Genomic DNA, 12,483 nt, shown 5'->3' with positions numbered 1-12,483 from the left:
GAGTGAAAAAAGCATTTTTTATGAATAATTTTCACAATATGAGAGAAAAAATTATGAAAATATGCACTGTTTCTCACACTAGTGTACTTTAATGTTTAATCAAGAAGTTTGCTTTTAAATGCTTTTATTTTGTACAAAATTGCACAAAGTAACACTTGTCAAAAATGGCCGGCCATTGAAAGTGAATGGGGAAGAATGAAAGAAACAACTAGTGTTCAGGAGCATGTTGTGCTTGCAAACAAAGACCTTGGACCTTTGCATGTGTGGATGCATTTATACTCAAGCTATCACACACACACATGCGCACACACGCACGCGCACACACACACACACACCCATCCATCCATGCATACAAACTATTTTATTACACCTATTTCATCCTACCCTGAACTGCATGCAATATCCTTTTATGAATAAAAAAGGATCTCTCTCTCTCTCTCTCTCTCTCTCTCACACACACACACACACGCTCAGACTGCCTTGTCTTTAGCCTGCATTGACCTCAAAAATAATCTTTTCTTTCACCACATATTCTAGACTACGGAGCCCCTTAGAGCTCATGGTGGTGGAAAGATTTCGGGGTGGGTGAAAAAAATTTGGGGTGGGAGGAAAAAATATTTTTCAAATCTTTTGCGTTCTCTCGCAAAGATGTTTGCGTTCTCTCGCAAAGATGTTTGCGTTCTCTCGCAAAGATGTTTGCGTTCTCTCGCAAAGATGTTTGCGTTCTCTCTCAAAGATGTTTGCGTTCTCTCGCAAAGATGTTTGCGTTCTCTCTCAAAGATGTTTGCGTTCTCTCTCAAAGATGTTTGCGTTCTCTCTCAAAGATGTTTGCGTTCTCTCGCAAAACTTTGTGTTCTTTCGCAAAGATGTTTGCGTTCTCTCGCAAAACTTTGTGTTCTCTCGCAAAGATGTTTGCGTTCTCTCTCAAAGATGTTTGCGTTCTCTCGCAAAGATGTTTGCGTTCTCTCTCAAAGATGTTTGCGTTCTCTCTCAAAGATGTTTGCGTTCTCTCTCAAAGATGTTTGCGTTCTCTCGCAAAACTTTGTGTTCTCTCGCAAAGATGTTTGCGTTCTCTCTCAAAGATGTTTGCGTTCTCTCGCAAAACTTTGTGTTCTCTCGCAAAGATGTTTGCGTTCTCTCTCAAAGATGTTTGCGTTCTCTCTCAAAGATGTTTGCGTTCTCTCTCAAAGATGTTTGCGTTCTCTCGCAAAACTTTGTGTTCTCTAGCAAAGATGTTTGCGTTCTCTCGCAAAGATGTTTGCTTTCTCTCGCAAAACTTTGCGTTCTCTTGCAAATATGTACGCAAAGTTTTGCGAGGGAACGCAAACATCTTTGCGAGAGAACGCAAAGTTTTGTGAGGGAACGCAAAAGATTTGAAAAATATTTTTTTCCTCCCACCCCGATTTTTTTTCACCCACCCCGAAATCTTTCCACCACCATGAGCTCTAAGCGGCTCCGTACTAGACAAAACATTATGACAATATGTTTAGAGGCTTTCATGTTCTCTCAGAGTAAACGAAAGTTTACAATTAAATGCTAGAGCATACAAATGCCTCACAGTGCCTTGCTTGTCATTTACACGAGGAAGAGACAACTGAAGAAGAATTTTACAGTGACGATGCATTGCAAGATATATTGGAAGATAAAAATATCACTGGACAAGCTGAAAACCTTGCAACAACTGAAAAGAAGCAATCTTCTGATTTTGAGGACCCAGCTGAAGTTGATGTAACGTTCTGGTCGAGGGATGGAAAAAAAGTCAATGCAGGCCAAAGACAAGGCAGTTTGAGCATTTGTGTGCATTGTGTGTGTGTGTGTGTGTGAGAGAGAGAGAGTTATAATATGAGATTCATAAAAGCATATTGCATACAGTTCAGGGTAGGATGAAATAAGTGTAATACAATAGTTTGTATGCATAGATGTGTGTGTGTGTGTGTGTGTGTGTGTGTGTGATAGCATGAGTATACATGCACGCACTGGTCCAAGGCATTTATGTTTGCAAGCACAACATGCTCCTGAACACTAGTTGTTTCTTTCATTCTTCCCCATTCACTTTCAATGGCCGGCCATTTTTGACAAGTGTTACTTTGTGCAATTTTGTACAAAATAAAAGCATTTAAAAGCAAACTTCTTGATTAAACATTAAAGTACACTAGTGTGAGAAACAGTGCAAATTTTCATAATTTTTTCTCTCATATTGTGAAAATTATTCATAAATTATTTTTTCACTCAAAAAATGAGGTACCTACTTTCAGATAAATGAGGCCTACGATTAATCAGATGCAAATAGAAACACAAAACCAGTCCTAAATGAAAGAAAACAAGTTGACAAAAAGATTGAATCCAATATTTGGTGATAATATAGCATAATGACAGATTTATAAGCAGTTGTTTGGAGTCCGGTCATTTTTGACCGGGAACACCACGAGTGTGACTTTTTGCAATTTTGTACAAAATAAAAGCATTTAAAAGCAAACTTCTTGATTAAACATTAAAGCACACTAGTGTGAGAAACAGTGCAAATTTTCGTTATTTTTTCTCTCATATTGTGAAAATTATTCATAAAAAAATATTTTTTTCACTCAAAAAATGAGGTACCTACTTTCAGATAAATGAGGCCTACGATTAATCAGAAGCAAATAGAAACACAAAACCAGTCCTAAATGAAAGAAAACAAGTTGACAAAAAGATTGAATCCAATATTTGGTGATAATATAGCATAATGACAGATTTATAAGCAGTTGTTCGGAGTCCGGTCATTTTTGACCGGGAACACCACGAGTGTGACTTTTTGCAATTTTGTACAAAATAAAAGCATTTAAAAGCAAACTTCTTGATTAAACATTAAAGCACACTAGTGTGAGAAACAGTGCAAATTTTCGTTATTTTTTCTCTCATATTGTGAAAATTATTCATAAAAAAATATTTTTTTCACTCAAAAAATGAGGTACCTACTTTCAGATAAATGAGGCCTACGATTAATCAGAAGCAAATAGAAACACAAAACCAGTCCTAAATGAAAGAAAACAAGTTGACAAAAAGATTGAATCCAATATTTGGTGATAATATAGCATAATGACAGATTTATAAGCAGTTGTTCGGAGTCCGGTCATTTTTGACCGGGAACACCACGAGTGTGACTTTTTGCAATTTTGTACAAAATAAAAGCATTTAAAAGCAAACTTCCTGATTAAACATTAAAGTACACTAGTGTGAGAAACAGTGCAAATTTTTATAATTTTTTGTTTAATATTGTGAAAATTATTCATAAAAAATGCTTTTTTCACTCAAAAAATGAGGTACCTACTCTCGGATAAATGAGGCCTACGATTAAACAGAAGCAAATAGAAACACAAAACCAGTCCTAAATGAAAGAAAACAAGTTGACAAAAAGATTGAATGCAATATTTGGTGATAATATAGCATAATGACAGATTTATAAGCAATTGTTTGGAGTCCGGTCATTTTTGACCGGTAACACAAAAGGCGTGACCGGAGTCCGAACACAACCAGAGGGTTAAAGTGGTTCCATTGTGTTCAGCATTAAGAATGATTAAATGGGCTATATGTAACACTTGTAGTAAAATTAAATGGTTTGTTTCAACATATCTGTTGATCAAAAAATGCCTTTAGAGATTTTATGTGGTTTTATTTTGTAACACTTTTGGCTCAACACTTATATGAAAGTCTTACCCCCGGTTTCACAGACAAGGCTTAAGCCTAGTCCCAGACTAAAATGTGAGTCTGAGCTGTTTCAAATGAAAAAACTTGCACTGATTGATCTTAAAATATATCAGTGCCTTTGTTTTGTCTCAAGATGCACACCAGTAATGTTTTTTTCTAAGACATGTTTATAAAAATGACTTAAATGTCCTAATTGAACTATGGCCTAATCCTGGTTTAGGCTAAATCCTGTCTCTGAAACCAGGCCTTAGTGTCCTTATTAATCTTGACACGTTTTTTTTTTTTTTTGGTAATTGATTAACCTTGCCTGAACATTATATCTACAAGGAAGCCTAATATGTATTCTATGTAAAGAGAAATGACTGAATTTGTTTCAGATGGGGTGTAGGCCTTCCTATTTATGCTGTGTACTGTATATTAAATGTCACAGCTTGCTAAAGTCGCACAAGCCACTGCTAAATTATATCATTTCTAAAACTTCTGGAACAAATGTAGTTAGTTTCATAATGCATCAGCATGCCTGTGGAAGATTTATTTGTTATTTTATTTGGTGTGTAATCTTTTTATAGAATGTAATATGAATGTTACATCACATCTTAAAGCCATCATGGCATAATATGTTCTTTATTTTAAATATGTATTTGATTTCTGTCGTATGGTTTATCGTATAAGGTTTATAGCAGGTGTTAACAGTGATTAGCAATCATTTATTGTGAAGGGCAGGGTCGGGTGGGGATGCTATAAACCATTTAAACTCATTTGATTGTTGAGAATGTAACCACCCCGCCCATCGTTTGTCAATCACTGTGGCACCCCCCCCCCCCCCCCCCCCAACACAACACACTACACCACATCAATCATTTACGACCCCACACGGCCCCCCTGCTTACCCACAGCCCAGCCGACGGAGAAAAGCGCAGAGAAGCAGTTTCCTACCGAGAAACGCGAGGAGAACAGAGCACGAGATAATTCTGCTACACGTCATTTAGAACGCGTCTTTTAAATGCTTTAAATTTTCACACCATGAAGGCAATATTCAGGGATCCTTTTCATATTTATATGATTTTTAACGTCTGCGTAATACGTAATTGAATCTTAATCTTTGAAGCTGAATACGTCACAAAAGTATTTAAAATATTTATCTAAATTGTGAAATAAATACATTGTCCCCTGTTTTAAAGTAGGGGTTACGTCTCCAACGTTTTTAAGCTATTCGGTGAAATATATATAATATATATATATCTGTTTATTAAACTGACTTAAATTGACGTCATCACTGTTATTTGTGACCCTGGACCACAAAACCAGGGCCATAAGGGTCCGTTTTTTTAGAAAATTGAGATTTATACATCATCTGAGAGCTGAATAAATAAGTTTCCATTGATGTGTGGTTTTTTATGATAGGACAGTATTTTGGCCGAGATACAACTATTTGAAAATCTGGAATCTGAGGGTGCAAAAATTTTAAATATTGAGAAAATCGCCTTTAAAGTTGTCCAAGTGAGGTCCCTAGCAATGCATATTTCTAATAATAAAAATAAAGTTTTGATATATTCACGGAAAGAAAAAATATCTTCATGGAACATCTTTAGCCTCCTTAATATCCTAATGATTTTTGGCATGAAAGAAAAATCGATAATTTAGACCCATGCAATGTATTGTTGGCTATTGCTACAAATATAGCCATGCTACTTATGACTGGTTTTGTGGTCCAGCGTCACATTTAGGCAGCGGAGAATAAATAGCAGGCTTACAGTATTTCCAGAATGTACATGTGCTCATGTAGGCTGGTGTAAGAGTACGTCCAGTCCAGTAGGTGGCAGTAAATCGACTCGCGCTGTTCCATCTGCTTCACTAGAAGAAGAGGGAGATTCAAAAGACAGCTGCTGTGACAGACAGTGATAAAGTTATCAGCATGTAGGTATCGCAGATAAGAGCTCATATAAACTAAACTGCATGTGTGTCTTACACGTATTTGAACGGGAATCGTAACGGCTTGCTGTGTTTGTTCGTTATCTTATCACTTCTCTGACTCGCAGTGTGTCGTGTTGTGCTCCAGTGTTTCGGCATGCTGTTAGTTAATGTTGTTTTAAAGATACAAATCTTTAGTACTTCGTTTTTTATAAACGCGTGATAGTTCTAAGCTATTACTATATTCATAAATGTTGAATCTGTTGGTACCTGTTAGAGAATGGCGTGGCCTTTGGCGAATGAATGGCTCAAACATTTGAGTTTTACTTGAGCCAGAGAAAATGTGTTTTTCTGTGATCAGTCTGAATGAAACATGCATCACAAAATCCAGCGTAATCTGAAAAAAAATGGCCATCATTTCATGAAGAAGTTAAATGACACTGCTCTGAATAGCTTTAATGTGTTTCTCCATATTAGGGCCTGCAACAAATGATATCGCAACCTTCTCAAAACCCACACACTTCCCATCAGCATTTCACACTTGACTTGGTAAAGTCGTGAAAGCTGTTTCCTTTAGTGGCTGGTCGTGAACCGGCCTCTCCACACCAAAATAACAGTACTTAATACAAGTGAATGGACTAAAACTGAACCCAGGCCAGTGTTAAAGGAAGCTTACAAAGAAAGAGAACACTTAAAAGTCTCTTGTTTCCTGATTTTGACTCTTGGTTGCAAGACACACAATTCTGAAACATTAACTTGCATCTTTGTCTCTGCGATCACTGCAGGTGAGGATGATTATTTTATTTGCAATTTTTTGGGTATTTACAGTTTGGTACATTTGTTGTTGTTTATTTATAACAGATTATGGTCATGGTGTATGTTGGCACACTAAATCTGGGTTTTCATTCTTTAGTCCAGTCATGGTTCTGTGTGGTTATTTACATTTTACGTTTATGCATTTAGCAAATAATTTTATTTAAAGTGATTTACAAAAAAGGAAGCCAACAATATTCAGTTCCGGGTTTATTAGAAAACTATATTAGAAAGCAAGCTAGAGAAGTGGAGAAATGCATGTTATATACGTGTGGTTCTGGTCATAATTAAAGTGTCTTAACCAGTGAAAAATCACTATACTGATAACCTTGTCCACTTGGTCAACTACCATTGCTTCCTTTTGTGTATTAATCTATCGACATTCTTGTGAATTGCAAAATGAAATGTAAAATGAAAGTTTGTTTGAGCAATTTTCTGTGTATCTCATTTGCAGTCCATTGCCCATCCTGCTCTATAGGTGCATAAAAAAAACAAAAAAAACGTCAGATGACTAAAAGGGATATTTCAACCAAAAATTACAATTCTGTCATCATTTACCCACCCTCATGTGATTCCAAACCTGTGTTACTTTCTTTCTCCTGTAGCACATAAAAGAAGATATTTCGCAAAATATTGTTGTTTCCAATACAATGTATACATTCCATACAAAATGTTCTTTTAAGTTTTACAGAAGAAAAGGGCATAGGTTTGAAGCAACATGGAGGGTGATTATTTGATGGATTTTGTTTATTTTTGTTCAAACTATCTCTTTAAGGTTTGTGCTCCATTCACTTGCATTCACACACACATGGAAAATGCGAAGTAAATGCAGAGATGTATTAAGCTAGTGAGTGACTAAGCATGTCTAAACTGAAGTTTTGTATATATATATATTTTAATATTTGTATCTTCTGTCATCTTATTTTCTAAACTACATTTAACATTAGCATGAAGTCAATGTATCAGGAAGCACACATTCACACCACAGCTTCCTCTGCTATTTTAACTTCAACAGTTAAAAAATGTTTTATGTGCTAAGAAAAGAAAACTACATTTGCATTTGTTTGTTGCTTCAGTGGTGTGAACAATACAATGTCAATCTACCTTTTTATTAATCTAGCTTTTGCCTGTGAAAATGACATGTGGAAGTGATGGTGATGAAAAATGTTGGGTGTTGAAAACAACTGACAGCCGTTGCAGAACATTTTCAGAAGTAGGCTAACTGGAAAAAATTAGTGATTTTTTTAATAATTCAACTAGATAGTCCACTTCTGTTCTCCATGCCTCTCAAGGGAGGAAAATGTATAATATAATATTTTTTATTAAAGTAATTTAAAAGGGAAATTCTGTCATGATTTACTCACTCACACATTTTTCCAAACCTGTATAAAGATTCTGTGGAATACAAAAGAAGTAACTTGAGAAACATTTAAACTTTTTTTCTCTCAGTACAATGAAAGTCAATGGGGTCCAAAACAACGTTTTATAATCAAAAAATATCTTCTTTTTCCATGGAAGAAAAAATTCATACAGGTTTGGAACGATATGAGGGTGAATAAACAATAAACTATCCCAAATGAATGAAGAACATCAGGCTAATGACTTCTGAGCTGTTCAGTCAGGTGTTGGTGAAAACAACACTTACTGGCCTCTGTTGACCCCGTGCCCTTGGCGTGTGTGCAGGTGCGATGGCGACACCAGCTGCGCAGTTGTTCAAATCGAACCTCTTCACGAGCGCTGGGACCTTGTGGAAGTATGTTCAGAATTACTCAATGCCCAATGGCAGCGCAGCATGGGGGCACGAATCCACTCGCTCCGTCAGTCGAGCCACAGCTATCCGGTGTGTCTCCTGCTGCTGAGTGGAGAGAGGCGGAGTCAGGACGAGAAGCTAATAGGCCACGCCCGCTTGTCCCATGTTCTGGGGAGCCGTAGTCTGTTTGTGGAATCAGTCGTGGTGTGCAGCACATTACGAGGGAAGGGTTACGGCCGTATCCTAATGGAGGGGGTTGAACGGTATGCCAAAGGACGGGGTTGCACCCGATTGTGCCTAACCACCCATGATAAGCAACACTTTTATGCCCATCTGGGGTTTGTGCTGTCCAAACCTGTCCAAAGTGTCGGGACGCTGGCCTCCTTCATGCCCATGGAGTTGCTGCACAAGTTCTGTAGAAGTGCAGAGAACGAGGAGGAAGAGCGGAACAGTGATGCTAAGTTTAACAAACCTGCACTATCTGCACCTTGCATTTTACCTCCTCCTCCACCTCCTCCAGTCTCCGGTCCATCTCCTCCTCCCCCTGTTTCTGCTCCTCCACCTCCTCCTTGTCCTCCGTCATCCTTGGCTCCAGTTAATCAGACTCTGGAGCAAACGCCGTACACCGACAACAGAGGGCTGCCCATCTTCTGGATGCACAAGGACATCTGAGAGTCATACTACACTCCTTCTGTCTGTAATTATTCAGGGATACACAAACACAATGTTTACAGGACAAGAAGGATCTTGTAAGCCTGAACTGTATGGACTCAAATACTGTGACAATCTAAATGCGCCTTAATACCAAAGTTTACCTTGTGATTTAACTACTATTTATTTAATTTTTTTTTTAAATCATTGAAAAGTAGATCTTTATCACATCCCTATATAATAAATGTCACTGCTGAGATTATCTGCTGCTTTTAAAGGGTTTTGTCAAAATAAAAAAAAATTCTTTATCTATTCAGAATAAAGAGTGCTGTGACATTCAAGTGCTGTGCTTGTCATTCCATAGGATCAGATTTGAGGATGGGTATTTACGGTTTCCATGGACTTTTTCTAATATACACTATATTTAAAATATACACTACTGTTCAGACGTTTGGGGTCAATAATTTTAATGCTTGTGGAAAAAAGTATTATGCTCAGCAAGGCATTTCATTAAACACTTAGTAATGTGAAATATAACTGTTTTGTATTTTAATACATTTTAAACTATAATTTATTACTGTGATGCAAAGCTTAATTTTCAGTATCATTACTTCAGTCTTCAGTGTCACATGATCCTTCAGATCCTTCATGATACATTGTTTTTGATGATTAGAGAGTTTAAGAGTTTATTTGAAATAACAGAAATCTTTTGTAAACTGCCTGCGGTTTATCTCACAAATGATTTTTTTAGGTCCACTACATAATTATTTGGGGTAACAATGAACAGAACATTAATTATTGACTGCATACATAAAAATAAATTTTCCTTACCATGATTCATTATGGATTTGCTACGATATGGTGATCAGTAGGTGTAGGCGATATGACCAAAATCTGATATCACAATATGAGTCATTTTATTTCATGGTAACGCTACATAACTTTATTGTATGTAATTAAGTTATTTTCCGTTTAAATAAGGTATTTATGCCTTTTTTGATAATAGAAATTCTTGTCACCAGTGTCAATATCACAAAAAAACAATACTAGCCTAAATTAAAAATAAATAAATAAACTAAACAGTCAGTTATTAAATAAGAATAATAGGTAATTACAAGCAATAAGATTAACAAATCTACAGTAGAACAAATAAGAAATGCTATAAAGTAATCAAATGTATAAAAACACAACATTCTTTACTGTGTAAATTAAATATATATTCTTATTAAAGTTACAAAAGTGATTATTCAATAGCGGTGTGAGATTTTTTTGTTTGATTAACATAAATTACACACAGCAGGAATTTTCGACTGCTGCCACTTTAAAATACAAAATATACTGTAATATTCGCTGCTGATTGCCTTTCAATGGCTTAAATTCACTAGTTTTTAAACTACAATGCTTAAAAACGTGTACAAACAATATATTTTCGTGACCACGTAGCACATAAACGTCAGGTGAGTGTGTAACCGCGATAGAGACGATAATCCAAAATCTCTACCGATTAACAAATTAGCAAAATCACCTACCCCTAGTGATCAGGCAGCCATAGGTATATCTCAAACCAGTTTTAGAGCACAGGGCATCCCGTCAACTTCCCCAATAACCGAATAATAGGAAATGTACATAGGAAGCTAAAAAGTACACTTATTTCTACTTTATTTGCTTTTTAAATCAAATATGTATGTCACTAATTTGTGCCTGTATTTCATAGGTATGCTTCTGAGATCATCTATTCTCCACCCCATCCTCACTTTAGCCCTGTCAGTCATTTGGTATCCCATCAACCCTGTTCAGAATATGGTTGAGGGGGTGGAGTCTGTAATCGGGATGCGTGGCTTTTCAGTGGTCTGGAACATACCTACAGCTCGGTGTCAGCGTCGATATGGAGTCTCCCTGCCTCTGCGCCAATTCAATATCATTCATAACTCACAGCAGAGATTTCAGGGTCAAAATATGAGCATATTTGATCAGCGCCGTCTGGGTCTTTACCCCTACATCAACCGTCAAGTCTCAAAGGTCAACGGTGGCCTGCCTCAACAAGGATCCCTGAAGGCTCACCTCTCATTGGCCGAGGCACAGGTCAATGAAGTGTTGAGACACACATTCAGTGGATTAGCCGTGCTAGACTGGGAAGCATGGCAGCCCTTATGGATGTGGAACTTCGGGAAACTAATTGTATATAGGAAAATTTCCAAAAATCTGGTTAGATGGAAACATTCAGATATGTCAGAGGAAGAAGTGAAATCTGAGGCGAAGGCGGAGTTTGAATTAGGAGCAAGATTGCTTATGGAAGAGACTCTGCGCCTTGGTGTTCGCCTCTGCCCAGAGGGATTATGGGGGTTTTATGGGTTTCCCAGTTGCTATAACAATCATGGCCAAGGACAGAGCAGATAGACGGGGCATTGCCACAATGGAACAGAGATTCTGAATGACAGACTGGCGTTTCTATGGCAACACTCTACAGCCTTGTATCCCAGCATTTATTTGTGGCGTAAGATGGCCGGACATGTACACGCTCAACTCATGGTGAGACACCGTGTACTTGAGGCCCTCCGAGTGGCATTCCAGCATTCACCTGGCACTGAAGCACTTCCTGTTTTTCCCTATGCCAGATTGGCGTTCACACACATATTGGCGTTTCTGAATCAGGTACCCCTTGGCAATTTCCACATGGTGTTTTTACATAATGTTTGTTCTGAGCTCCAGGCTTATCATGCATTAGTGGGCTCTTCACCTCCACCCAGAATAGATCCTGAAAGAGGAGGGGTTTAGATCTGTGCTTGTGCCCAGTATAGTCTTTAAGCGGATGGTTCTCCTTTAGCTCAGAATCATTCTCAATGCAAGTTAGCAAATTCTTGGCCAATGCATTGCTGTACTTACTAAACATGCATTTTTAGTTATTGTAGAGGTAACTAACCTCCTTTCTCAAGGGGGCGATAGAGTCAATTTAAATTAAACATTTTTTAATAATGATAAAATATTATTTAATATTTATTAAAATCACTGTTAAATTTAATCCTTAGCAAATTTCAATTTTGTTTTATAAAAAATATTTTTAGTAGTTTTAGTTTTATTTCTGTAATTTTAGCATAAACTTATTTCCCTTAGTTGCCAAGGCAACATTTCTAATTTTCTTTTAGTTTAAGTTCTTTATCTAATAGTTTTATTTGATTTTAACAAAAATCTAATATAAACATTCAATTAACAGAAATGGCAATAACAACAGTAGGTTTTTACCTTCGGAAACATTCAGATACATTAATCGATTATGTTTCAAGGTTAGAGTGTCTTAATTCAGGCTGATCTGACTTTTAAAACTACAATCTTCTGTGAAACTGTATCATATGTGTATCTTTTTAAGACGGATTTGGTGCACACACTAGGTGAGAGTGCTGCTTTAGGGGCCGCTGGAGTCGTGTTATGGGGCGAGCTGAGTTTTGCAAAGTCTAAGGTCAGTAGGCCTAACTGCATTTGTGAGGATTTATATAGTCTGGATTTACCTTTGTGCGATTACCTAATGCTCTCGATAAATTTAAACGCTATCAGTACACATGCATTGAGGAGATTTCTTTGCAGAATCATGAGTAATGTCAACAAAATGAATAGGATTTTTACTTCCAGAACCAGATTGTTGCAATATAACCCCACAGTGGAAAAGGCAAAGTAACTTC

The 12,483-nt window shown here is 37.0% G+C and overlaps 1 protein-coding gene and 1 pseudogene across 2 annotated transcripts; both read left to right on the top strand.

Annotated features, from left to right (window-relative positions):
- Positions 1-5,523: 5,523 nt before the first annotated feature.
- Positions 5,524-9,337, top strand: LOC306848518 (N-alpha-acetyltransferase 80-like). Its single transcript, XM_079383119.1, has 2 exons — positions 5,524-5,601; positions 8,092-9,337. Coding segments are annotated over exons 1-2 (741 nt in total). The 5' UTR covers positions 5,524-5,599; the 3' UTR covers positions 8,831-9,337.
- On the top strand, positions 6,346-12,400 carry LOC306848806 (hyaluronidase-3-like; annotated as a pseudogene). The gene is made up of 4 exons (XR_013786020.1): positions 6,346-6,380; positions 10,524-11,461; positions 12,174-12,263; positions 12,359-12,400. The product of XR_013786020.1 is annotated as a hyaluronidase-3-like (transcript).
- The last annotated feature ends 83 nt before the right edge of the window (positions 12,401-12,483 follow it).

The sequence above is a fragment of the Barbus barbus genome (assembly GCF_936440315.1).
Source record: "Barbus barbus genome assembly, chromosome: 28".
Lineage (NCBI taxonomy): Eukaryota > Metazoa > Chordata > Actinopteri > Cypriniformes > Cyprinidae > Barbus > Barbus barbus.
This window is presented reverse-complemented; position numbering and strand designations above follow the sequence as displayed.